At 24.7% G+C, this 23,935-nt stretch overlaps 2 protein-coding genes across 3 annotated transcripts; both read left to right on the top strand.

Annotated features, from left to right (window-relative positions):
- Positions 1-1,625: 1,625 nt before the first annotated feature.
- Positions 1,626-15,543, top strand: LOC136976469 (ubiquilin-1-like). 2 transcript variants are annotated; one of them, XM_067271756.1, is made up of 14 exons: positions 1,626-1,771; positions 3,511-3,613; positions 5,476-5,525; positions 5,738-5,767; positions 5,910-6,035; positions 7,070-7,195; positions 7,314-7,442; positions 8,996-9,050; positions 11,349-11,548; positions 13,012-13,095; positions 13,171-13,286; positions 14,620-14,713; positions 14,819-14,903; positions 14,982-15,543. In XM_067271756.1, exons 1-14 carry the CDS (start codon positions 1,673-1,675, stop codon positions 15,044-15,046), a joined length of 1,362 nt encoding a protein of 453 aa, XP_067127857.1. In that variant the 5' UTR covers positions 1,626-1,672; the 3' UTR covers positions 15,047-15,543. The 2 variants fall into 2 exon arrangements, with proteins under 2 accessions (XP_067127857.1, XP_067127856.1); XM_067271755.1 differs by having other exon boundaries at positions 14,620-14,752.
- Positions 15,544-17,445: 1,902 nt separating this feature from the next.
- On the top strand, positions 17,446-22,759 carry LOC136976505 (ras-related protein Rap-1b-like). The gene is made up of 3 exons (XM_067271805.1): positions 17,446-17,800; positions 21,472-21,645; positions 22,238-22,759. The coding sequence occupies exons 1-3, from the start codon at positions 17,659-17,661 to the stop codon at positions 22,588-22,590; spliced, it is 669 nt and encodes a 222-aa protein (XP_067127906.1). The 5' UTR covers positions 17,446-17,658; the 3' UTR covers positions 22,591-22,759.
- The last annotated feature ends 1,176 nt before the right edge of the window (positions 22,760-23,935 follow it).

Below are 23,935 nucleotides of genomic sequence, written 5' to 3'. Positions count from 1 at the left end.
AATAGAACCATAAGAATAAACATATTAATTGATTGTAAGTTATGTATATTTTATAAATCAAGTTTTAAAAGTTAAATATAATATAAATATTTTCTATATTTTATTGAATTTTAATTAATTTAAAAGTTTTTGGTTTAAGTTACAATTCCTTCTCTACGATGTTAAAGGTGGACATGAAAAAAAAATTCCGATGGCCTTCAGAAAACATAACGCCATCTGGTAGATTAAAAATGCGAAAAATCTTTCAGATGTTTTCCCAAAAAACAAAACAGTGAAAAATAAACGAAAGTAAAGAATGATAAAATTTATTTTTCTTCTTCAAATTAAAATGTACCATTTTGGAATGATCCGAAAATTTAATTTTTCGAATTTAGTTAAAAACAAAAAGGAAGGAAGAAAAACCCGCTAAAAAAACTGTCAGTAAAAGTACACAAAATCATGGTTAGACAGAGAGTGACTTAAGCAATGCTATTGCATCTGACACATGCAGTTGTGTTTCAATCAATCATTCAATCATCGATTAATTTCGACCTAAACAAAATTCCAATTTCCTCTCTTGCAAATTCGAAGATTTGGCTTATTGAAAATTGAAAATAATTCTTTAAAGTTCAAATAAGAAAATTCATTTCGGTGTTACAACTAATTGCAAATTTTTAACCTTCTTGTAATCACACTCCGGGGTGCTACTTACACCAATGGTTGTCATTATTACAAGACTATTTTCTATCGCCGAGTATCTAGATTTATTGCCATTATTATTATCCTTTCGATAAAGCTCAGTACTCGACTTATTAATCTAAAGGACGTAAATAGGTGACGTAATCGATAATCTTTATATAACTTCATCTGTTGGCTCGATTTATGCAAAACTATCCGACATACGAGCGCTTCGTTTATGTACAAAAAATAATTAAGTTGGTGTTGAGTGGTTTTAATTATTTTGCGCGAAAAATTAATTAAAGAGAATACCGATAATCGTGAGCAATTTTTAGAAAAATATAGCACCGAGTTCTTGTGTAAAATGTAAAGTAACTAAATGCCTTAATGTGTCATGGCTACGGCATTAAAGGAGCCGATTGGGCGCTAATGCATTCTCGTTAGCTGTTTTTAAAAATTAAATTAGTGTATCTAGAACGCAACAAAAATGCTTAAGTAACCTTTATTTTTCGTACAAAAAACGTAGAAAAGCATAGTCTTAAATCGAAAGAGTAACATAATCAACTCCGCGAAATTGGACGTGTACTGTACACAATTTTCTAGTAATTAAATTAAAACAATAATAAACGACAATTTCTTGATTAAACTAATTTAAAATTTGAAAATTTAAGTAATAATATACATTTAGTAACTCGATTAATGAAACGAAAATAATAATTATTATTATTTTCCAATTTTACATTAACGACATTACAGACGATTTGAATTCGTTTACGTCATCATCAATTTCTTGTAAATAAAATAATAAATGGAAAAAAAAATCTTTAAATCTCAAATAACATATAATTAAAATTTTTAAATTAAAAAATTATAATATTAATAATATGTTATTTTATTTATTTATTTTTAATAATAAAAAATAAAAAATAAATAAAAAAAAAACAGGTTATTGCACTTTTGTAGTGATGCAGCAACTGCAGCGACATCGATTGGCGGCAGTTACAGTCAAGTTAAAATGGCAGACAATAGTGACGAGAGAACCATCGATGTTTCTATTAAAATCGATGGTAATAAGCATAATTTGAATGTTAAATATAACAGTTCTGTAGAAGAGGTAAAATTTACTTTACAGTTTACGTTATTTAATCAATTTTAAATGAAAACGTGTGCAGATAATTTAATGTTTAACTTACAGCATGTATGCTGCATTGTGTATTGTAAATTATCTGATGCGATTATCCATTTTTAAGCAGGGTACACACGTGCAAGAACAATGGCTGACACCAGATTTTAATAAAGTATCTTGTATACTTGTAGTATTTAATATCACGTGGGTTGAGATTTGGATTGTGATGAATGAATAAAGTCCATTGATAGAAATCTGTAGTAAAATCTACTTTTGTAGAAATGGATTGTTAGGAAGTCTGACTCAGTTATTCTCTAATCCATTCTATTTCTATCATTGTTCTGAAATCCCCCATCCATTCTAATATGATAATTTAGGTTTTCTCATTTTTATGGTCGAATACCTCCATTATTAAACTCTGAATTTGATTTATAACAAATATATTAGTTTAAATCCGATAGCTTTTGTTATTTTTCCCGGATCCGATATTACAAACTACATTTGAAACTGTTTTTTTTATTGTGTACGGTGACAAGAAAAAGATGTTGCAATGAGATTTGTTAAAGTTGTTGAGCTTTTAAAGATATAAAGTACTTAAAAATATATAAACATTTAAATAAAAAAAAAAAAGACATTATTACATAATTTCAAATACTAAATTTCTTTGTGATTTTTCTTTTTGGAAATTTTATTTTAAAAATTGAAAGCATTAAATCTGAATGTATTGAATGATAAAAAAAATATTTACTTTAATATAATTGAAAGAAAAATTAACATTTATATTTATAAATGTCATGATTTATCTTACAAGTTTATTATATATTACAATATAAATTCATCTTTTATGGATATCAATTAATACTGACTATTAATATTGTCAAATAACATTATAACATACATTATGGGTAGAGTTAAGTTTAGATTATTTTTTCATATATATATACTGTACGGTACATATAACTTACAATACACTTAAAGTTCTATCCATTTTGTTTGTATGGCTACTGGCAATTGACAGTAGCCAATATAATCATATTATTTTTCCATTTAATACTATAATTTTAATTTTTTACTGTAACAAAAAATTTATTTAATATAATAATTTCTTCAAATTATTCATTAGAGATTCAAAAATTTCATTTTTAGCATAAAATATTATTATTTGGGAAGATTTAATATTAAAAAAATATGCAAATATTAATTTGTTAAAATTAATTGATTATGCTTAAAATTATAGAACGGAAGTTAGATTAGCACTCCAAAATTTGTGTATAGATTGCTTTATTTCCTTAAATCAAATACCTAATTATATGATTTTGTCGTTTTTGTAGCTCTGGTAATTAGATATTTGGTTTAATATTAATAAATTGGACTGGGTGATTGCTTATGCTTTATGTGCCTATAATGTTTTTAGAAATTTGAAAATATAAATGTATGTTTGCAATTGAAAATATGTTATTTATCAAATGGTACTTTGATGTGATAGAATAAATGACAAGGCAGTGAAATATAATATTTGAAAATTACATAATTAAAATGGAATATCTTGTCAAATTAATACATTTAACAATTTGAATTTAATAACCATATATTAGAATTGAATCTTAAAAATGATAAGCTTTTAATTAATTAAATGTACATTTTTATTTTAATTAATAAATCAATAATTTTTATGTAATGAAATTCTTTGTTTAGTAGTGATGCACTTAATTTTATTTGTTTATTAGTTAAAAAAGGAAATTTCTAAAGAGTGCAATTTGCCAACCGATCAATTATGTGTGATATTTGGAGGGAAGCTTTTAGATGATAATGGAAATCTTGTTTCTAATGGTAAATATGTATAATAAAATTTATTTTAAATTATCAATTTGCTATATATGGAGGAAATATTTTACTAATATAATTTTTATACTATGTTACTTTAAATTTATTGAAAGAGCTGAAAGTAAACAATTAACACTTTTCTGCAATATAATAAAAAGCTTCTTGCCTATATTAACTAATTACAAAAACATAGTTACTTAGGACTACAGTAATGAACAGGTTTATTGTACTCCCAGCATATTTAATTAGCCTTTCCAAAATGCATTTTGGCCTTACTAGCCCTTTTCAATTGGATAACATACAAAAAACAGAGTCTATGGTGACTATCGCCAACATTACACTATACTTTAGAAGTACAATAATTACAAATTATTATTAAGATTATAAGTTAATCTAGGTCAGTGACAATACAATACTGTACAAGTCCAGTAAAAAACCTTGGGAATAGTCCTTTTATCTTCTTTACGGTTGTTGTTGTTTTCTTTTCTTCTCTCTCCACTACATTTGTAGGGGGCTGAATTTCTTGAATTTTGTTCTCATTTGGATTGTTATAGAAAACTTATTCCATTACAATTATGAATACTATTTCTATTACAATTATTCTTTTGCATGTTTTTGGTCAAAAACATGCAAAAGAAGAATACAATTCATAATTGTCATCATAATAAATGGTCACCATAGACTCTGTTTTTTGTATGTTATTCAATTGAAAAAAGGTCAGTAAGACTGAAATGCATTTTGAAAAAGTTAATTAAATACACTGGGAGTATAATAAAAACAGTTACTTAGGACTAATGAACAGGCTTATAACTTTCCTGCAAGTTGACAGGATTTTGCATCGTGTGACCTTTAATGACCTTCAATTACAATATGTTGATGTCACGATTTTGCATCATTCAGACACTAGAAGTTTTTGGGAAATTGCACATGTGTATTTTTTCTTTTTTGGGTGCTATTTACTACTACTACCTGGAAGTGTAGAAACATTTTAGAGATTACATTTTATTGCTTGACATATTTTCCCATTCCAAGATTACAAAACATATAATTCCCGGGATTTTTCATCATTTATGTTTTTGAGTAGGGTGCTAGTGACTCAATTTCGTGTCATCACATATAATTTTATAAAAATTGATACAGTAGAGCATCGATTATCTGAAACAATTCAGGACTGGGGTTGTTCGGATAACTGATCATTTACGAAAAAATATATTAAACACAAAACTGTACTGTATATAATTTGTATCACACGTCTTACAAATACATACCTTACATAATGTAGTACATTAAAGTAGGCCTACAGTTTAGGTTGGCAGGGAGGGGGAGAGTACTGCAATGCCACAGCACTAGCGGAAATTTGAATTTGCTGACTGGAATGCTTTCGGTTGATTGGTATTCGGATAATCAATGCTCTACTGTATTTGCAAGTGTTAAAATAATAATCAAACTGAAAACAAAACTACTTTTTTCAGAGAATTTACACATCATCATACTTGTGCATGTTCAGAACCAAGTGCTTTCAGACCTGCAGTCCATCTTCAGGGTTCATCACTTTCTAAAAACAGTTTCAGATTTCAGTTAGTACTAAGAATACAATACTAACTGAACTCAAAGAATTCTAGAGAGTGTGATGATGAACTGCAGTTGTCAAAGCACTTGGTTCTGAACATATACAAGTATTTATGATAATGTGCAAATTCTCTGAATAAAGCAGTTTTGTTTTTAGTTCAAATATTTAAAAGTTGGAATAGAATAATTTGTAAAATAATATTAATGCACTAAAATTAGAAATATTATTAATTAGATTGTAAACATGCATTTTTTAAAATAATATTAAAATTTATTTGTTTTTTTATTTTTCTTAAAAGGAATTCAAGAAGGTAGTGTCATTCATATAGTGACAAAAACTGCAGTTAGGGTAATAAAGATTTATATTATTTTTTCCTCTAATTACTGTTTCTTAATGACTTTCATTTAAGGTATAAAAAAAAATAATTTTGTATTTCTAGAACATCAAAGTTTGTTTTGATTAAATTAAATCAGCTTTTTTTGGCTTTTTCTTACTTTCTTATAACATTAAAATTATAAAAATTAATCTGGAAATATCATTCAAGACATCATTTTTTTCAGAGCCAAGAACAAATTGAACAAGCTTGTGCAGTAAGTTAAATTCAAAATTTATAATAAAAATAAACATTTTGTTTCTTACTATATTCTATGATTTCATTTTTCATAAAACTTCTTAAATTACAAGTTATAAAACATTTTATATTTACCTTTTGTTTTAACAATGAATGAATAGATGACTTCATCAATCTATACTGCTGCTCCATTTGGACTGGATTCAGTAGGTGGACTTTCAGGACTTAATAATCTTGGAATGGGATCTGCTAATTTTATGGAACTCCAGCAAAGGATGCAAAATCAAGTGAGATATAAATTATATATAAAATTTTTTATATCCAAATATATGGTAAATACAAAAGTCAAGTGAAAAAAAATTCTACCAAGTAAAAAGATGTCAGAATGTAAATACGTATCTTGAAAACTTTACTAAAGTTTTTGAAACATATTTCACACATTAAAGCAATTTTTGAAGTAAGGTATCAATTCACAGTCTTTGTAAAATAATTCTTTATTGATACTAAGCCAAATGATTGCTGTAATTTATTGGGCTGCTATAATTAATAATTAGAAACTAAGTAATTTGGTACTAGAGGTAGATGTTAGGTGCCATCTCTTATCTAAATTAATAATTATAATAATTTATTAAATAATTTAGCCCAATTAATTACAGCAATTGTTTGGTACTTATATCAATATATCAGGCTTTGGAATGTTCACATATATAATTCTTTATTGTTTGTGGTGTGCGTGCATGTGTGTGTGTGTATATTATAAACGTACATATGAAAACAATTATATAATGAAATATAATCTATGTTAGAAAACCAAAAGACTGACTACACATTTTTACAAGTTTCCTTAACATTTTTAGTCGTGTTGAAATGCCTGAAATATCATTTTTCAACGTGAAAGTAATTCTCAATTTCTATAATTACCTAAATATACATATGAAGATATCTAAAGCATTGAAAATTGTCTCATACATGTTTAAAATTCATTTACAATGGTGTAGCATTAAAGATAAATACACAGAATATTTTAAATGTTTCATATAGACACAAGTTCAATAGATTTAGTTCAAAATATAATAGAAGCTATACACTTTGTTCTTCTCACCTTAAGGCTTTTAAATTCTTTTCTGTTGACGTGACATTTGGAAACTAAAGTTGTAAATCAGAAGGAAGTGCTTCTGTAAGTGTTTTTAGTTAGCATTTATCATTCTTTTAGTAAATGGAGATTTGCTCTTGTTTGACTGGACTTTTATATTTTTCATTATATAATAAAATAAATTATTATTTTTTAAATATTAATTTACTGATCTATAATAATAAATAGCTGATGAACAATCCTGAGCTTCTCCAGCAAATTGTAGAAAATCCTTTTGTGCAAAGTTTGATGTCCAATCCAGAATATATGAAACAATTAATTTTTAGCAATTCTCAGATGCAAGAGTTAATGTTAGTAAGTAATTTTGATTTACTAGTTTTGTTTAATGAAAATGTAAAATACATGATAAAGTTGTGTATTCATCAATATGAAAATTTTATATAGAAAAAGCTCATTAACTTTATTTTAATAGAGAAATCCAGAAGTTAGAAAATCACTAAACAATACAGAGTTATTAAAACAAACTATGGAAGTAGTAAAAAATCCTGGGATGTTGCAAGTATTATTGAAATCACAAGATAAAATGTTAAATAATGTTGAGGTAAGTAGTAATTACAGATTATTATGCCTTTCTTATTTAATAATGTAAGAGAAATTAAATCTGCCTACAAAAATTGGAAATTTATATGACGTATTAATTAATCGTATTTAACCGTACATTATTAAAATGTTACATTTGATGAAAGCATTTTCCTTCTTAGTTTAATTTTAACAAATTGATATAACATGAAATAAGTTGATGAAGCTACTTGTATTATTTTTAACAATGTTTATATTATATTATAGTTTGTTCAGTGTTGCTTTTTTTATTTATTTAAAATTGGTCATTGTTTAATGAATAAGAAAAATAGATTATTGTTCTAAGAGTAGTTTTATTGTTGTCAAAAGGATTATAATTTCAGAATGTTTTAAATATTGGCAAAATAACAACGGTCAACTTATTTTTAAAAAGTTAAATATTAATAAAAAACAGAATTAGGAAGATTCATTAATTTTAAATTGTTAATATTTATTCCTAATTTTTTAAAGATAAGAAATATGTGATGAAGATTTAAGATTAATTATAAATTCTTAGTTGTGGTTTCTGTTCTCTTTTCTCAGGTTTGATTATTAATATAACTTGTGAAAAATACCATTTTGAAGTTAGTTTTTGAATTAGAATTTTATAATTATTAGATAGAATATTTAGAAAAATTAAACAATTGTCGGCAATATTAGTTCATGTTTTATATTCTGGTTTAACTTTTGGATTATAAGACATGGGTTTTGCTAGAAATTGTTATTTTAATTTTAATATTTTAAAATCTTTAATAAAAGAAATAAAACCTAAGAAAACTGCTGAAAAAAGTATAAGAATTAATATTTTATTCTGATAACTTGCATTACATTTATAAAAAGAATTCATTCTTACAAGCTATGAATACATGAAAATTTTATACTAATATAAAGTTTATTGTAATTTGCAGGCTATTTACAATAAATATAATAGTGCCGAAAATTAAAAACATACAAGCATACTCAAATTTTTTTATGTATGCTTGTTTTTATATTCTATATTACAAGTTTGAAAAATGTTAATAAATCTTAGCTTTAAATTTAGTTAGTTTTATAATTTTATAAAATTTTGAAGAATTAATACGTTTTAAGAGTTACATTTTTATGCATATCATGGTGTATATTTGTTGATGATCTCAATTAAAAGTTTTTTCTACTGGACAAATCTATTATATTACACAATTTCTTCAAATTTTTGCTATTAAATGTAAAAAGTTATCTGTTTGTTACAAAGTAGAGTATGTTTTAACATACTCAATCTTATAACAATATGTTTTAACATGAAAATGAATAATCTTATAAAATAAACAGTAGTTTAATTTTCCAAAGCATTTCATTTGGAAGTTTTTACATTGAATATGGGGCTAAATAACAGATATTATTTAATTCATAAAAGTACAGCTCATAATTTACAGTATCAGTAAAATTGAAGGCAGATTTGAATTGTTACAATGTTAAATAAGAAAATATTAAAAAATTGTATTATATCTGAATTACAATAAATTTTTATTTACTCAGTAATAATCTGATTTATGTTAGAATTCATCTGAAACACAAGAAAAACTCAGTGAAGAAAAGATCAATGAAACAACAGGTATATTTTTACATTTGAATTTTAATCTTACTTTTAAAAGATGTTTATATTACAGAATATTTTTACATTGTAAGAAAATTTTAAATACCGTATTAAATGATTTTTGTCTCTTCATTGCAGTTAATACCTGACAAGTTTTAAAAAATTGAAAAATAGCAGATTTAAGTGATCTGTTTAATTTTTGGATAGATTTATAAAATATTTCAAATGAATTGATATTAAAGTGAAATAAAATATGCAAAATAATCATATTTTAAGTTGACGAAACTAATAAAAACTGGTTAAATATTAATCTGTATCTTTCTTCAAATATACAAGAAATAATACATTAAAATCGTTATAAAATTATATGAATAAATTGGATATAATAATGCAAATTTCTGCAATTTTTTAAAATTGATAAGGTGTCATTAATTAATGAATAAAAGTGACATGAAACAGATATATATTATCAATACTATTGACAAACCTAAATCTATTCATGCTACATTTATTCATTAATTCAACAGCATGAATTGATATTTATCTATTCATGCTATTTATCTGTTTGAATAGCATTATGATGATATCAAATGTCATTTCAGATAATTACATGTCATTATCATGGAAATATATTAAATCCACAAATAATTATTATTCAGTTTGATACAGCTAGTTAATGTAGCAGTATAAAAATATACTAACAAATAAGCCATATAAATGTTTGAAATAAAAATGTTTATGATTGATAATTCATAGGAATAAAATATGTAAAGTTTAGATGTAGCGCATTATACATCAAATATTTTATTTGATTATATTTAAATATCAATAATGATGATTTTAGTATTTTCTGCATCTGTTGAAGAAATATAACTACAAATGATTTAGATATTATCAGTTCAATGTTTAATGCCAAAATAAAACTGCTTAATAAAGCAAATTTCAAGAATATTTTATCAAGATAAATGATCAAAAATTATTCATTAATATTTCAGAATGTTTTTGAAATGTTTAATTTACTAAACTTAAAATTACATATTAATTACTGTAAGATGTAAAAATTACATTACTAGCCCAATAGTTCATTTATTTGAGCTACTAAATGGACTTCATATTGATTTTTTGAATTAAATGACTGTTAATTAGTAGACCTATTTTTATATTTTATTACACTATCATAGCAAATAAGTCTTCATTAGTCGTCATGTAATTTTTGTAAGTTGAAATCAATTTTTAAATGAAACACTTCAAATGACCTATATGTTAATACATGAATTTGTGATTAGTATAATTATACTGTGAAATTACTAGCTGAAACATATAAAGATAATTTGAGTGCAATGTTTAACATTTTCAATAGTTTGTAACTAATATTTGTAACCAACTTTAATTTCCTTTTCACTATTTCATCTTCTGAATAGAAGGTGAAATAGTGAAAAGGAAATGAAAGTTGAAAAAACAAAATTTATTTTTATTGAATTAATATAATTCTAATTCTTCATTTATAGATATTTTTCCTACATTGAACAACTGAATTATTTTTGTGAATTTTTCTAACTTACTATGCATTATAATTTCAAAAGTTATTATTGATATTCAGATAATTAAATTAGAATGAAAAATCTAAAATTTAAATCTGTATAGATTCGAACCTAAGATAGATTCGTATACCTAAGCACTGATTTTCCAGCAAATAAGTATATGTTTGAATCTATATGTACTGTTCCAGTTTTTTGAGGAAGTTATATTCAGTATTATAAATCTGTATTATAGCATAAAGAAATTATTCAAGTGAAAGTTGTTTTATAAAGTAGTTTTTTAAGCAACTCCGTTTTTAAATATATTATTTTTTAGAATTTTTTTGAAGTTGATTCATTTATATAACTGAAAAACCAATGCAAGCATACCTCAAGTTTATTAATTTAACTATGATAACTATATCAAAGACACTTGATTTTGATTTCAAACATTTTAGATTGCTCTAGATTAATGAATACCGATATATTTAAGGAATTTTTTTTATATAGAAACTGTCTTAAACGTACAATTTTGTTAAAAACTGTGTATTTAAATTAAAATCTGGATAATAATGATAATTGATATTTAAATGTTACCTTTAAGCTTAAATACTTGTATTGAATAAAAGTATTTATGTAGAAAATTGTGTGTTAATTATTATAGATCTAAAAAAAATTATTTAAAAAGAACATTACTACAATTACATTATAATTGTTTATTTAACATTTGACAAATTTTAAGTAATTTAATTTAGTATATATAAATTTGTTGTTCTAAATAAATTTTTATTTTAATCAGATACAGCAGAAAAGAAAGAATTGAATTCAAGTGAAACAAAACTGTCACCGTCGAGTCAAGGTATACTTAATTCTCCAGCCATGCAGTCTCTAATGCAACAGATAATTACAAATCCGAAATTGATGCAGAACATGTTCAATGCTCCATATGTTCAAGCTATGCTTCAGTTTTTAACAGCAAATCCTCAAATGGCTGAAAAGGTAACTAGTGAAAAGTCTATTAATTATGAAAGATATAATTCCTAAAGATATTGTGAAATATTCATTGATATTACAAATATTATACAAAACATTAAGAAGAAATTTGAGTAAGTTTTTTGTGTGTGTGTATCATCAAGAAAAGCATAATCAAGCATTTATAAGATAAGGAAATTAGAACATATAATTAATGGGATATATTCTGTATTGAAGCTTTTTAAAATCTATTAAATTATTTTATAATCAAAATCTAATAAAATTTTTAACTAGAGTAGAATAAAATGAAAATTTTCATCTCTTTGGTCCTATTCTGTCATATAGAGCAGTGGTTGGCAACTGGTGGTTTGTGGACCATTGATGGTCTGCGAGAAAATTTGGGTGGTCTGTGGAGAAATTTGGACATTGATCAACTGAAGGTCGAACAAGTATTACGAAGGAAATGCAAAATGCTTAGTTGCTTTTTTCACTCATTGGGGGTTTTTTATTTGAATCTAAAACCAAATACAAAGTGACTGTTGTCTATTGTTCATTATTTATTGATAATAATGTGAGTGTGTTTGTCGTCCTTTGTGGAAAAGCACTAAGAATCCATAAACTTATTTCAAACAAGCAGCAATGACCTTTAGGCTTTGCATTAACAAGTGAGTTTCATTATAATATAGTAAAATCAAACTTTTATGATCATAATTCTACAGATTTTGTATCATTTAAAAAGTCATGATAGTGGTCTGCAGGATTCAAAATTGTGAGTTTAGTGGTCTGTGAAGTCAGAAAGGTTGCAGACTGCTGATATAGTGTCCCATCAGTCTGGCCCCATAGCAGTTATGTTGATGCTCGTTTACTCTTTTACATGGTACTGAATAGGGAAGAATAAATTCAAGTTATTTTGATGATGAGACTCTTTAGTGTAAAGTAGCCAGAGTTTAAAAGGTTACATCTAGACCATTGTGTGTGATTGGTGGGAAGTCTGGATGCAGCCTGTTAAACTTTTTGGTATATTGACTGAGGGTTTTCATCATCAAAATAACTTGAATTCATTCCTCCTAATTGAGTGCCTTATTTCACTTGTAAAAGAATAAACAAACATCAACATAACTCCCATGGACCAGACTTATGGTTCACCCTGTAAATAGTAAAAAGAAAACATTTGTAATACAGTTCCAAAACATAAAATATAAATTGCAAAGGACTTTTTTCTTAGGTTTATATTTGAAAATAATAATTATTTCTAGATAATATTTAAATAATCTCAATTCTCTAACTTGATAATTATTGTTATTTTTTTTACTTTAAAACATTGGTACATTTCTTCTAAGAATTTCTTAATTTTAAATCTTTTAAAGTTCTTGTTATGTTGCTTTTATTTACTTGAAAACATCTTTAACCAAAAATACTTTTTAATTGTTCTATAAAAAAACAATGAAATAAAATACATTTGTATTAATTTACTTCAAATTTATTTTCAGTTTATTGCAACTCATCCTGTGTTTTCTGAAGATCCCAAATTACAAGAACAAATGAAGCTTGCTATGCCTAATTGCTTACAGCAGGTAATCATGTTAGCAGATGTAAATAATAAAATATTAAAATAATGATTTACTGACTGACTATATGATTTTTTACAGCTTCAAAATCCAGATATACATAATTTAGTTTCAAATCCAGAAGCCATGCAAGCTATTATGCAGATTCAGCAAGGCATGGATCAGTTGCATCAAATTGCACCCAATGTTTTCAACATGTAAGCAATTAATTTTTTGTATGGTTTTATTCTATTAAATAAAAATATATTTCTGTTTATAAGATATTTAAATTGTTCGTTTTATAATTTGTTGACAGTAAATTTAATATTTAAACAATAGTAATTATTATTTTATGTGGGATAAGTAAGATGGATATTTGGAAATATTATTTATGATCCTCAAATAATCCTGTCAAAATTGGAAACAATGTTTACAAGGGAATAATTTATGAGATGTATTATTTCTTTACAGGAAAATTAAGAAATTACAGAAAAACAAAAAGATTTTTTTATTTTATTTTTTAAACACGCTTATGTCAGTTATCCCAAAATATGTTTAATTATTTCTGTGGTCTGTTTGCTAAAGCATCTATATACTATTCTCTTGAGTATAAGCATGGAAAAAAGTCTTTTATCTTTTAATCATTAAACTTTAACAACCTTTCTTGGGAAATTAAATTGTTAAAAATAAAACTTAAAAAATTTAGCTTTTAAATTTAAAATAATCTTTGTAAGATTGTTTAAAAACACTCTGTTTACAGGTTGTTTAAATCTTTAATCAATTTGCAGTATTTACTAAAGTCCAAATATATTTAGATAATATTTAAGTTAAATTATTATTTAATTAAGTTACTAACTACTTATAAGAGTGGATTAATAAATAACCAGCCGTGCTGTTGCTTTTGGCTGGTTTATTGATCCATCCTTATATTTTCAAACGTAAATGACATATTTACTAAGATTTACTTTATCCTTAAAAAATAATTATTGATGAATTATAATAATTTGAACATTATATAACTACAGTTTAAAAGCAAAAGTTGGCAGCTAAATGATAAAATAATGTGTCTATTGATTTTTGAATTGAAGTCATTTATCTACATATTGACAAAGCCTAAGTTGAGTTGACAGTCTGTGGCATGTATCTCTAGCATGTATATGGAGCAATTTTTAATGGCATTCAGCTAGTTCCAGGCCCTCAGCAAAGACAAAAAATTCATCAGTCAAACATAATGTTTAGGTTACATTAGGTCATGTACATCTGAATAAAGTATATTACTTTTTGTGAATCTTAGAAGTCCTTTTACAAAATAAAACTGGCATGCTGAGTCATCACATTGTTTTACTTTGGTACAGCAGTCTTAAAAGGCTGCTAACCTCTGATCCTAAGTCATTAATGTTGGAGTCTAAATCATTTTGAGTAATTTTTCTCCCTTAAATTAATTAATATTAAAAATACTTATTATTTTATTATTATAATCTATGACAAAGTAAATAAGAGGTATCAATGCTATAATCACTAAACTGTCATATCAATTATTATTATATTTAGATTTCCTGGGCAATCTACAAAAGAATCTGCAAATTCCAATGTTACAAATTCACCATTAAGAGGCAGCTTTCAAGATTCATTTAAAAAATTTATGGCAAGTATGGTCACTGCAATGGCACAAAATGAAGTAACAGTAAGTTTCTTACTGGATTTTTTTACCATATTTTGAAATTATATATTTAAAATACTTTTTTGTCAGAATCCACAGTCAGAAGTGAAATATTGCGGTGAACTAGAACAGTTATCTGCTATGGGATTTTTTAATAAGGATGCTAACTTACAAGGTATAATTTTTTTAAATTTTGGAATAAATATGTAGTTTCAATGCATACTAAAAATAATTATTAATTTTTTTTTTACAGCATTAATTAGTACTTCTGGTGACGTTAATGCAGCTGTAGAGCAATTGCTAAAATCTCAGCAATAAATTTACATTTAATGAAGGCTCTGTGATCACAGCTGCTCTATTGCTCAAAGCACCATCAAGCATTTGCTGAATATAGGTAATTCAAAAGAATGGTTTCTGATACAGAAACATGCTAAGCAATGCCAAATGTAAATTAAATTTAAAGTGATATAATTCTATAAACTTGTCATCTGTAATATTTTTCATTTTGTTCAGTTCATATTTTTAAATTCATGTACGCGTCTATTGTCGTCTTTCACTCATTTTATGCATTGAACAAATTTTTGTACATATGTAGAATTTATCAGGACTTATAAAATGTGCGAAGTATAACAAAATTCATTAAATCTACGGCTACATAAGATTGTATAATGTGCTAATTCTACAGTTATTGATATAATGATATTTATTAAATTATAATCCATCGAGTGTTAAAAATATAAATTTACAAATGAATGTATTCTGCCACTGCCTGTACCAACAATTAGAATTATAATAAAATGCATTATGAAAAGCAAAAAAAAGTCCTTTTATTATATATAATTTGTCAAATGTCATACATGCCAGATAAAGAATTACACTTAACAGAATAAGAATAATAATGTAGAACCTCTTGGAAATAAATTTAAAATATAAATTCTAAACTACAGATCACTTTAAGGTTTATTTTTTATTGATGATTAATCTTTTAAAAGTTTCTTTAGTTATATAACCAGTGTAAATAAATAAAAACAAGGACACTTGAAGTAACTAAAGGACGGAAAATTATTAAAGCTACATTTATAGTTTAATCTAATTTTAAAATAATTGGTAAATTGATCTTTCAATTGAATTTGTTCATCTCCACAGAAATTTATATATCTATCCATTTAAATTTATTATTTTTTCTTCTTTTTTGTGTTGAAAACTTCTGCCAAATCTTCAGATTTATTTTAAAGAAATTATTGAAAACTTTTCTAGACTGTTTTGATTGATTGTGTCTGGTTTGAATGTTTATTTTAAACATAAATGTATAATTTATACATACCTGACTTAAACATAAAACCTTTTTAATTTTTCAAAATTTTAAGTGCTTAAATCTCTAGAGAAATCGGGTGTTAAATATATTTTCAAATTAGAAAAGTTATGTTGCATTAAATATAAGCTTAATAACTTTAAAAATCATTTTATATACAGTATTTAAAAGCATGAGTAAGGTTAAATTTTTTTTTTACTTATAAATGATATTTTTTACAAGTTGTTTGCTAAAATTAAACTATAGTTTTATTTTATAAAATTAAAAAATATATATATATATATTTGTAATCAATTCCGATCTTTTCTAATTTTAATTAAAATTTTAAATGTTGAGTCTGTCTTTTGATGGAGTTTAAATATTTACTCTTCACCAATTTAATTACATAAAAATATGTATTTATAAAATATCAACGTCTTTTAAGGAAAAATATTCATTATTTTTTTTATTTACAAAGCATTAAAAATAATAATTCATTTAAAAAGAAGAATAAAATACTGAATTTTTCAGGATCCGCTGAGTAAATAAGATATATTTTTATAAGTGAAAAGTTATAAGAATATAAATAGAACAAGTTTAATCCAACAAAATTTTAATAAACCTCACCGAAATATTTTACGAACGGTTCTTAAAATGATGTGTATTTAAATCAATAAATTTCCCGCTAAAAATAATAAAATTCACCTTTTAAAAATATATTCTAACAATATATTTTTTTAAGTACCTAAAAATAGATCGTTAATATTTAACACGATTCAAGTCATTGCCACGTATTGGTTCAACGAACGAATGGATACGAATTCAACATCCCTCATAAATACGAAGATATTATAATTATAAGACGTTATAGAATATAATTAACGTGTATTTTAACAAGTTTAATGCGCCAGAAAGCCAATATATGTGTTTATAAATGAATATCCACTTAAAGAGCCAAACCAATTTAAGATTAAAGTCATGAATCTATCACTCAATGAGATCAACTTGATTTGATCGTGCAAATTTCATTTCCATGGAATTGCTTGTCTTGTTTTTGTATGTTAAAGAAAAATTAAATAATATATATATTTTTCTAATTGTAATTCATTAAACAAGAAGGAAAAAAAAACAGTATTTTTCTTTATGTAAATCGAGTTAAAATCCCGAATGAATATGACGAAATATTATGTAATTTGTATAAGATTCTTTACTGGGAGTGTGGGTTTAAATGTTTGTTAAATGTAAATATTCTTCTTTAGATTAAAAATAAGGAAAACTTTCTAACATTAATTCCTATTTAGAATTCCATCCTTGATATATTAAAATTCAATTTTCTTCTCTGTATTTTTTTATTTATTTTTTAACAAAGATGGAGACGATACTGTAATGGGTTGTTAAGAAAATTACAAACGAGATTTGTTGTTTATAATCCAATTGGAAATGTATGGTCTGTCGATCACTGCCAAGAGTCGTAGTTCAACATCACTTCTCGGTTACCATGACGACCAGAGACGAGCGCTTGCGTCCAATGATGAGCAGGATGGTCGCGTGCGCTGCCACTATTCTCCAGGTATCTTCAGTTTGTTGAGCATGGAAGTCGAGGAAATTCACTCTATCTAAGATTAATGCTTTGTCAGTCATGAGAGAAACCAAGGTCGTCGTTTTGGGAGCGGGTGGAGTGGGAAAGACCTCTTTGGTTGTGCAATTTCTTGAAGGTTTCTTTTCCTATACTTACAAACCAACTGTTGAAGATTGCTATCGACATACTATCCAGATGCCAGGTAAATATTTTTTTACATATTTAATTAATTAATCCAAGTTTTCTACCATTTATTAAAATACTAAACCATCGGAGAGGAAGGAAATTAATTTTCTCCAAAAGATATAATAATTTGCAGCGTTAAATGGACGAAAAAATAAATAAAAATAACTCCTAGAACCTTGCCAATTAATATATTAATTAATTTATAAATCATTTGTTAATATCTTATCAAAAAATTGCGCATTTTTAGCACAATTTTCGCTTTAAAACGTCAAGAATGTCATATGACACCTGTTGAATGTTCGAATTTTTCTTCATTAAATTTTTTTTTTAATTTTAATTTCTTATAAAGAAAAGTGCATTTTTAAAATTTAATTTTCTAATTTAAGTTTTTCTTCTTAAATTTACAAATTTTTAAAAAGTTAATTGCACTTCGAAAAAAGAAAAAGGAAAAAAAAACTCAAAATCGAATTTCAGTCTGACTTGTAAGAGTGATAAATCGAATTGTATTTTCTCACGTTCTGCTTTAATTTAATCTTTAAGGTAATTTGCAGCATCTATATCCCTTTGAATAACATCAAAATTGATAATTTCTATCGAGAAATTATTATTATTTTTTAATTATTATTAAAAATTCTAGCTGTTGATACCATTCCATGCTCCATTATAGCATTATTATTATTATTATTATTATTATTATTATTATAAACATCAATAGATAAAATATTTTCTCCTTGACCGCAATGGATTGAACGTCATCCAAACTAATTCCCTCGCTAGTTCGAGGGATATGAATTTCACAATAAATTTGACAGCATCTACTCATTTTGTCATCATTTTTCTTACCTTCTAAAAAGATATGAATCTCGATCTCCTACTCAAAACTCAATTGATGCAACTCCCACTTCCTTTTGTTAATCATTATTTAAATTACAGATTTAATAAACCATGGAAGAATTTTTAATGTTTAAAATATGAAAAAATTTATACCAAAATATTTTATTTTCACTCTTAAATTTAAAATATTTAATAAAATTCCCAACCACCCAAATATATATATTAATAATAAATTATTATTTATATTCTTTAAAATCTTTTTCTTTTTAAATTTTAATTACTTAATTAAATAATAAAGAATTAAAAAAATTATATTTTAAGTAAGATCAAATTAGCATAAAATCATAAATTAATTTATAAATAAATAAATATAATAATTTGATTTTAAAAATTAATTTTTAATAAATTTTTTTACCATTTTTCCCATTATTTTTAATTATAAACATTAATAAGATGGAGATATTCGATGAATCTGTGTGTAGTTACTACAAGATTCATTTATTTAAAAGAAAATATATATAATAATTTGATTTAAAATTATATTTTTTAATTCATTTACTAATTTTTTTCCCATGTTTAAATAATTAATTAAAATTCCTTAGAATTTAAAACTTATTTTAGTTGAATATTGTTGAGAAGTTGAAAAACTCTCTGTTAAGAGGGAATTATAAAATTATTTTATTTTATTTATTAAATATGTTAAAATAGAATTTTATTTGTTCTCTGTTAAAATAAATAGTAACTCCTTTGTTTATAAATGTTATATAAATTTGATTTATCATATGAATTTTTAATGATTTGATTCGTGGAAAATGTCAACGTAGTCGTTGAGAATGCAAATTTTACTTGATAAATTCTTAAAAAAAATTAAATATTAAAAAGATATATTTACTTATAAATATAAGTGTATATATAATCTATATAAATCTATAAAAATTTTTAATATATTATTTATTTTTTTATTTATTTATTTAAATTTTAAAACTTTATACTTTTTAATTACTTTTAAAATATTAACTTAATTAAGATTTTTTTTAACTATTATAAATTTATAAATGACGTGTCTTTAATATTTTTATAATAATTAAATTTAAATTATATTTTATGCGTTAATAAATATTATTATTTTAATGGAGTTATATTTAAAATGTAGTTTTATGTTAATAAATTGATGTATAGAAGTATGCAAGTTATTTTATACTAAAATTTCATATATTTTTTTTTTAAAAACATAAATAATTTTTAGGGAAATATTTTAGTTTTTCATTATTAAAACTTGGTTATTTCGGGGATATTTGAGGATTTTTTTTCGTTGAAAATTTCCCTATAATTTTGAATCACGTAGTAGTTAATTTATGTATGATTATCATCAACGAACTCTTATTGAATAATTAAAACATAAAATTATACATAAATTTGAATATTTTAATTTTTCTATAGTTACATCAGGTCATGCATGTGGCCATTAATATAAGCAGAATAAATAATGCCAATTATGGAACTTGATAGTTCATCTATAAATGTACACTGTACTTGTTAATGTTATATGCAAGAAATTCGGTTTAATATTACTCTCCTTCTCTTAATTATATAATTTTATCTAAAAACACTAATTAAAAATTGATAATAATAATAATCATCATCATAAAATCCTATAATAAATTTATTATTGTGTTAAATAGAAAGAAATATATGTAACTTTAACACAATGAATCTAACATGCTATAATAGATTACAATAGATGCGAATTAACCATACTATAAACGATTACCTGTTAACAATGAAAGCGTAACAATATAAGTTAACTGTTAATTTTGTTTTGTTCATTGTTCTTAGACTGTTCATTGATACAAGCGTGTTCATTCGTTTAACTGTTTCCTAATACTAGCTTGTTCATTGTTTTTTGTTCATTGATACAAGTGTCTTCATTGTTCTTTAACTATTCGTTAATTCAAGCTTATTATTGTTGTTTCACTGTTCATTGATACAAGCGAGCTCATTGTTGTTTAAAGGTCTTATTGTTCTTAAATTGTTCATTGATACAAGCGTGCTCATTGTTGTTTATCTGTACATTGTTGAACTGCTTAACTGTTCAGTGACACAAGCGTGTTCATTATTATTACACTACTTCACCTAATGTTAATTGAAACGCATAACAGTGTAAGTTAACAATGAAAAGTACTTAACAGAGAATACTTTTCATTGTTAATTGATGTTGTTACGCATTGTAATTAAGGTTTGATGTAAATTTCGAGTATTTTTAGTATTTTTCCCATAACAACGATGGAAATTTACATCAAAATTACCGAACTAAATCCTTAAATCACAAATTAAACAAATCCTTTTAAAAATCTCGCTTATCTTGTATACATTTTCGCTACTTAAAAGCTTATTTCTAATTAAATTTAAACTTTAAAAATATCAAAAAACAAACAAATCGAAAAAGATTTACAATATTTATTTTATTTTAATAAAAAGAATAAATTAAAATTTCTATAATAATAATGCACTTATATTTGAATCAGAATATGGATTAATTTGTCACAACTCAGAATACTTTTAACTGTTTTAAGATTTTGTGTAGGAGTTAAATAATAAGAAATATATTTTTTTAAATATATATATTTATTATTTTATTTAATAATATATTTTTTAAAATTCTTTATTCTATTATTTTAAATCCTTTATATTTTTATAGTTTTGTATAAAGGATTAATGCTGTCATAATGGAATTTTGTCGATAAAAATTTAATTATAAATGGCAACGAATCAGTGTCCATTTGCTTTAGATAAATTATTTTAAAATATAAGATGACGTCGCCTGTTTAAAATCATTTCAATGGTTTTTCTTAGATGGAGTCTTTCATACTATGGAAATTTTGGATACTGCAGGATCACATCATTTCCCAGCTATGAGAGAATTAAGTATTAGATCAGGTAGAGGATTCGTAATAGTTTTTTCAGTAGATGGCCTGCAGTCTTTTCACGAAGCTGTACAATTGTACGAACTCGTCTCAAAAATAAGAGGTAAATATATTAGTAATTTGTGTTTTTTTTTTTCCTCTATTGTTCTGTGCCTTTTCCCCCAATCTTTCATCCTCCTCTTCTTTCTGGTCACTCTACTTCACAGAAAAATCAATGACTGTTATGTAGTTATTTTCTAGATTGTGTCTCGCTCCTAATGCCTTTACTGGTATTTTGAAAGGCTCGTGCCTTTTGAAGTCGCTTTGACACTTTGACATTACGATATAAAATACGAAAATATGCTTATTTTGGTAACTTTGTCGGCTGTAGAAGCGAAGGTATTCTTAGATTTCCTCCTTTTATAAGTTAAAAGGAAAATTAAATTAAAACTTAGTAAAAAAAAAAATAATAATCAAGTATAAGAAAATTGATTATAAAAATATCAAACCGAACTTTGTAAAGAGAAGAAAATAAAAAATAAAATGACAGCACTTTCACAAATATAATTACCCCCAGAATAGTACTTTATCTTTAACGTTATAAAAGACTTCTTTCAGGAATTCTTATATAGAAACTGTTACCTATTCTACTGCATTTTTCTTAATTTTTCTAATGATTTTATTAAATAAATAAAATTATTTTTTTTCCTTTTAAGGCACGCAAGTTCCTGTTATTTTGGTCGGTAATAAAAGCGATTTAGTAGAAGAAAGAATGGTCACTCAAGAAATGGTACAACAAATAACAGAAATGTTCCAGAACTGTCGCTATATAGAAACAAGTGCTAAATACAACATCAACGTCAACGAACTGTTTGTACAGCTTCTGCAGCAGATACAAGAACTGGAACAACCCCCAGCGCCCGATTCTTCTAGAAGACCATCAAAACAATTAAGTCGACGTTTGAGTTCTTTAGCAGTAGCAATCCGCAGAAAATCCAGTAATACAAAACTTCCACTACCCACCACGCCCGAAAATACACCCGATAGCACCAGGTGTTTAATTCTATAAGATTTTATTTTCATCACCACAGCAAAACAATAAATAAATAAATAATCTTATGTTGTTTCGATGTGTGCCATGCACGCGGTAATTATGTCGTAGAAGGATATTTTTGTAGTCACATTATGTGTCATATAACAAATTCTTTGGTATGTGAAATTATATTTTAGTGATCGATCGCACGTATAAAGTATCTTATTGTTAATATATATATAGATATATTGTATAAAATATTTTTAAAGTAAAGGGAGTTTATGTAAAGGAACAAAATCCATTACGAGAGCTGCGAGATGAATCAATAGACAAACCAAACGGAGTATTGCATAAAGCATTATTTCTGATTTCATTTCTATAAATAAAAGAAAAAAAAAAACCCCTATAAAAATAGATGAAAAATCAACATATAAAATACGAAGAAATGAATAGCAAATTTATTTAAAAATAAATAAATAAATAAATCTTAAATTTAGAAAGTGCGAAGGAAAGTCGATGAATGAAGGAGAAGTTTTAAAAATCTCTTTAAAATATTAATTAAAAATTTATTTTTTATAATGTGTGTATATATATATATATATATAGTCTATATGTACTTAATTAATTTAACAAAAAAAAGGTTGTTTTATATTAAAAAATGAATAATAAATATTGGCGTTAACATTTAAAAGAAAAAAAGGAAGGAAAGGGAGGGATGAAGAAGACACGTGTCATTTGTTTCTGCTAATAAAATGGGATAGGAATAGTATTTCCATTGCGATCTTTTCTACAAGCTGTTTTCTATCTCTATCTAAACTTTTTAACTTGTCCAAATAAATATCGATCCTTCTTTTGATCTAAAGAGATTGTTAAAATCTTATACCAAATGTTTTTTTTTCCTTTTACAAATTTTTTTTCCACACAATTCTTCGCTTTAATATGAAAATTTATAAAATTAAAAATTTATATTTATTAAAATAAAATTTTAAGACGAATAATCAAATATTTTACAATGTTTTTTTTTTTTGTAAAAAATATGTTTAAAAATTGCCTAAAGATTTTATAAAATAACACTAATGAGCCCCTTTTTAAAAATAAAAATAAAATTAAAATTTTTAGCAAATTAAAAAAAAATATCGCAAAATTTTATCAATTTAAAAATAGAATTATAAAATATATTTTTTTTATTTATAAGTTTATGATTTGTTTTTAGATATGAGCAAACAATATATAACTGTTCATTAATGTATTATACAGTATTTGTATACAAGAAATAAAAATGTTATTAAGTGGATGGTATATTTTTGAATTATAACATTTAAAAATAAATCTACGGAGATTAAATTTATTGTTAATTTAAATATAAATAAATAAATTTTAA

The sequence above is a fragment of the Centruroides vittatus genome, unplaced genomic scaffold (genome assembly GCF_030686945.1).
Source record: "Centruroides vittatus isolate TY-2023 unplaced genomic scaffold, ASM3068694v2 contig_400, whole genome shotgun sequence".
Lineage (NCBI taxonomy): Eukaryota > Metazoa > Arthropoda > Arachnida > Scorpiones > Buthidae > Centruroides > Centruroides vittatus.
This window is presented reverse-complemented; position numbering and strand designations above follow the sequence as displayed.

What these genes read in the sequence shown, in the direction of transcription:
- LOC136976505 (XM_067271805.1), top strand. Translation starts at nt 17,659, where the DNA reads ATGAGAGAAACCAAGGTCGTCGTTTTGGGAGCGGGTGGAGTGGGAAAG. An exon ending in ACATACTATCCAGATGCCAG is followed by an intron (nt 17,801 to 21,471) that starts GTAAATATTTTT and finishes GGTTTTTCTTAG; the next exon opens with ATGGAGTCTTTCATACTATG. An exon ending in ACTCGTCTCAAAAATAAGAG is followed by an intron (nt 21,646 to 22,237) that starts GTAAATATATTA and finishes TTTCCTTTTAAG; the next exon opens with GCACGCAAGTTCCTGTTATT.
- LOC136976469 (XM_067271755.1), top strand. Translation starts at nt 1,673, where the DNA reads ATGGCAGACAATAGTGACGAGAGAACCATCGATGTTTCTATTAAAATC. An exon ending in AGATGCAAGAGTTAATGTTA is followed by an intron (nt 7,196 to 7,313) that starts GTAAGTAATTTT and finishes TTATTTTAATAG; the next exon opens with AGAAATCCAGAAGTTAGAAA. An exon ending in AAATGTTAAATAATGTTGAG is followed by an intron (nt 7,443 to 8,995) that starts GTAAGTAGTAAT and finishes GATTTATGTTAG; the next exon opens with AATTCATCTGAAACACAAGA.